The sequence below is a fragment of the Acanthisitta chloris genome, unplaced genomic scaffold, assembly GCF_000695815.1.
Source record: "Acanthisitta chloris isolate BGI_N310 unplaced genomic scaffold, ASM69581v1 scaffold5199, whole genome shotgun sequence".
Classification (NCBI taxonomy): Eukaryota; Metazoa; Chordata; class Aves; order Passeriformes; family Acanthisittidae; genus Acanthisitta; species Acanthisitta chloris.
In genome coordinates, this window is record NW_008692963.1 from 32,311 (window position 1) to 37,052 (window position 4,742).

Consider the following 4,742-nt stretch of genomic DNA (forward strand, 5'->3'; position numbering starts at 1 on the left):
ATATTAGCTTAACCACATAGGTGAGGATGAAACTTTGAACAGTGTTGCCAGTACTGACAGGTATGTGACCTTGGGTTTGTCAGCTTTTCATCCAAATTCTGTAAAATATGGCTGACTACAAAACAGGTTAAGTAAAAATTGATTTTGATCCCACAAATTAAAAATAAGAATGCTTAGAGAGAGAAACTATATATTCTGAGGCAGATAGAAGAAAGGCTGGAATGAGAGTTTCAGGGACCAAACAACTTTTTCCATGTAGGTTAATTATGTTAATCAATCCCTTCCTGCTCCTTTTTTGTTTCTACATCATACAAAATTCTATAAATCAAATACTCCACACTTCAGCCATTTCCATACCTGTTTCTTGTTTACTGACTAATTTGGTTTATAGATCAGTCAAAGAACTGACAGTTAACAATCCTGTTTAGATAATCTGCCTCTAGATATTTCCTTCTTTGAACTGCCTCTAAAAAAATAAACATCTATTAAAACAACTCTTTCTTAAACCACTACTAGGACAATAAGAATAAAAATAGCATCTCAAATTTTCCATAGTTAATAATCTGCCCACAAGTCAGAGGAAACTGCTAAACTTTGGCTTAGTTCAATCCTGAGAAGCTTCATTTTTAACACAGAGACCATAGAGCAGCTCCATTTAGTGCTGTGCTGCTGTGGACTCGATCAGAAGGTCACCACACGTTCTGATTTGCAGTGCAGACATGGTGCTCACCAAGGAACAAGTTCTGGAAACAAAGTGTTGCCTCTCCTGGATCAAATAAAGTGGAAATGTATGGACTGCATCAAATGAAAGACACACCAAAAAAATAGCTTCAGATTGCAGTGGACAACTCTGATATATTTCCATTCATTTACAAGAACACACAACATTCTGCTTCCTCATGTGCAGAGAGAAGAGATGCCTTTTGGTACCTTCCTTGGGCTTAGACCCATCCCACTAAGGAAGAGTAATTTGAATTGCAGCTTCCCACTCTTAAATTTCTCAGCTTGAAGTGCCATTCATTCCCCAGCCATGCCCCTCCAACCACCCAGCTGGAAATACCTGAGCAACCTTTTGTTCTGGGCAGATGCATGGGTTTGTGATCCAAGTTCAGAATTTACAGTTTATTTCACCTGCCTGCTTTGATAAAAGACATTAAAATACATTTTTCAAGGAAAAGAAAAGAGGTTTCAGTGAAGCTCTGCACCAAGAATTAACCCAGGCTGTAGCCTGTAACTGATATTGATGCTTTGGGCACAATACTTCCTGATAACATAGAAGAGACAGAATTCAACAACAAAGCAAGAAATCAAGGTCAGAATCCTAAACAGATGCTCAGATTCCCCAAATACATCATCATTGCTACCATTTTGGCGATGGCTGACGAAACAAGCTTGTAAAATCTTATAACCAGGCTAAATCCCTTAACAAGGGTGTGGGTAGGCTGGCACACACTGGAGGAAAAGACATGGAGAAATGTTTGCCTTATTTATTAGGCTGCTAATCACATCTCTCCTTGCCAGCATCCTTCAGCTGGAGCACCTTCCAGGAGCAGTTCTGAAGGACAGAGTATCTTCACAGGCTAATAACTTTCCTGTATTGATCTCAAAAGCACTTAGAAGAGCAGGAGGCACAAACTCAGGAACTAGAGCTTTTCTAAGCTGAGAATTTCTCCTGTAACACTTCTAAACAAATTACATTTACTATTTTAGACTACAGCCCTTAAAAAAGACATCATGTAATTTGTCGGTTGGGGGGTGGGGGCTCTTTCTGCAAACTTTTACATGAGAAGGGCTAGTGTTCAGTGCTTTCCACTTGCCATCCCAGAGCACATAGAAAGGCACACACACACCTGCCGTGGCCACACGGAGCAGCTCCTGCGGGATGGCACCAGCACCCTCTGCTGTCACTCAGCAGAGCCAAGCCCCAGTCCCTGCGCTGTGCACAGGGCATGTCTGGGACAGCTGAACATCCTGAGCCACCAAACCTCACAGCCACACTCTGCAAGGAGCTCTGCACTTGAAGACACCTTATCTTCAAAGACATTGACTGTGTCTGGAAATAATCACCCCAAATGAGTTTATTATATTAGTTATTTTTACTGATTGAACACCTGAAAACTACACTAGGACAACAGGAATCAGAGCCATGCTAATAGAGCTACCAACTTCTATAAATGCATCAATATATCACTAGTATTTCAGTGTTCATCTTAAAACGCCATCTTCTAAACTCTTGTGGTTACACGAAACTTGGGTTTGATGTTTTCTCTATATGCTTTTTGTTCTCTTGGTTGCAGAGAGAAACAAAAATTTCACAAGTACAGAATGCAAGTGAATTTCAAATGTAACATCACATGATTCTCTTCTGTTTTCTTTCTTTTTTAAAGCACCCCAAAATGTCTCAGAGCAGCGTGAACAAGTATTTGCAAGGCTTCCTATGACCACAAGTGCTTGTGTTCAAGCCAACCCTGCACTGAAGGAGCAATGACTCCAGAGCAAAAGGAGAGCCACCAGCACTCTGGTGATGTTTTATACTTTTAAATAGCTAGACTTAAAAAAGTTCCTTAGCCTGACCAGCTGTGTTGATCACACTTAGGTTACACAACATCACCTCCTAACAAAATCTATGCAGTATATCCATGTATAGAGTCTATATTGACCAAAGACTCTTTTCGTTTTTTTTCCTGAATGAACGAGGGCCATCCACCCCTCTTCTTTTCCCAGTAATTATATCATCATCACTGGAAACAGCATTTAATAGTAAACCAAATATGGGAATAGAATACAAAAGGGGTTCTTTCAAGACAAGGATTACAAAAACATATATACATACCCAACATAAAAGACAGGAATAATATTAAGATCAAAAGCAAAGACAGAGAAAGAGAGATTATAGTATCATTTGCAGTACATTGGGGAAGGATAACAATCCACATTAACAAAAAGAGAAGAGAGTCTGGTGAATACAGAAATGCCTGTATTTTACACAGGGTCAATAGGCTTGCAATGGGATGTCAGCTGTACAAAACTTCAGGAATCAAAGCTGAGTATGTTCATTTACATCACACTCAAAAATTTCAGAGAAGTACAAATGTTTCAGTTCTTTGTGAGAGAAGATATGCTTCCTAAAACAGAGAAAAACAAGTAGTAAAATAGGCATGGATTGCCAAGCCAATGCGAAAGTCCTACTCTTTCCGGTGTTAGTCCAGAATAAATAGTATCTATAGATTCTGAGCCTACTTGGGTAGGTTTTCACCTATACTAAAAAATAATTAAAAATCACAGTCTAGCTCCTAATTAATACTGTTTTCAAATTGCAAGAGCTACGTATTAAATTCAGGCCAAGACTGGAAGATTTAAGTCTTGCTTGAGCTGATCTGAAAACACTTTTTTTTTTTTTTGCAGTTAATCCTATCGATAGATATTATTTTCCTTAAAAATACCTACCAACTTTCCAGCTAAAAACTGTCCATCAGCCAAGTCAGCCTTCAAATTTTGCACTGACTGTAAACAAAAACCACATAAATGTGCAATGCTGCAAGAACTGAAAAGGACCAGTAAGTGCCACTGCCACTTAAGCCACTAACATCATTTTACAAAGCTTCTTTTCCAAATGTCTGCATCCTTCAAACTCAATAGCAAAGCCTTTGTCAGTTTAAGTGACTGCAAGGCCAGGCCCTGAAAGAATACTCCTGCCCCAGCTGCACATTCTCAGACTGATGTTGAGTTGATGGTTAAAGACTGGTGAGACAAGGAGGAAACCAGATGCTCCTTTAATCACTAATATTAAATACAATTGACTAAACACACATCCACATGGAGAGTGGCATTTCTTGAAGACAAGACACCATCTTCTAAGTAGCAGAGGTCTCATCCCCAACATGCTCTTTAAGAGAGACAACTGGCTGAGGAATCTCACACCACACTATTTGCCCTAAGTAAATAAAGGAGGAATTTTGTTAGTAGAATGCCTAAATTAGCCCAGATTTCTAAAGGTGTAACCAGAAGCAGAGTATATGCCACAGTGTGATAGTTTTCCAGTGCATGGGAGAGAACAGGTGTGTGGGTCTGGGCCATTCCAGCAGGCAACCATGAGCAAAGCACAAGACTCACAGCATTGTGACTTCAAATCACACAAAAGCCAGAAGTACTCCAACTCACAATGTGTTTAGATCTTACAGCTATCACAGATCCATTAACAATCTGAAGCAAAGTCAGACTGCTCATCCCAGAGCATTAGAGAAAGAAGTGCAATGACATCAATGTTTGTGAGTCATGATGCCCAGCATTATATCTATTTTATAGCGTACATTAATTTCCTAGCCAAAGCCACACTGCACAAAATACTGCGGTCTGCAGAAACTTTAAAAATGTATTTTGCAAAGGAAAAAAAGCCTGAAGCATGTCTTCTTAGAACATCACTGTCAGATGTGTAAGAATATAAAAATCGATCAAGTTTTCCTAGTATTTGGTAGTAGGAAATGTTCAGCTTCCTAATATGTCAAATTAAGCCTGTAATGGCATTTCTTCATTGTGTATTTACATATAACAGTCTGATCAACAGTTTTAAGGCTCTTATTTCTCAAAAAAAAAATGGTCACAGTAAAGAAGGGATTAAATGGAGTTAACGCAGCTATTGGCAATACAATGAAGGATGCTCATGTGATTTGCTATTGTACAATCTGGGGCATTTCACTCCATGCCTTGGCTTTCTTCTTGGCCAGGGATAACCAGGGCGGTTC

General features: G+C 39.3%; 1 protein-coding gene across 1 annotated transcript in view; it reads right to left on the reverse strand.

Moving 5' to 3' along the window:
• Positions 1 to 4,670: 4,670 nt before the first annotated feature.
• LOC103809991 overlaps positions 4,671 to 4,742 on the reverse strand; it is a gene marked incomplete at its 5' end in the record, with an annotated part of 24,049 nt that continues 23,977 nt past the window's right edge. Inside the window, one exon of the mRNA XM_009082868.1 lies at positions 4,671 to 4,742. Coding sequence (XP_009081116.1) covers positions 4,671 to 4,742 — 72 coding nt within the window.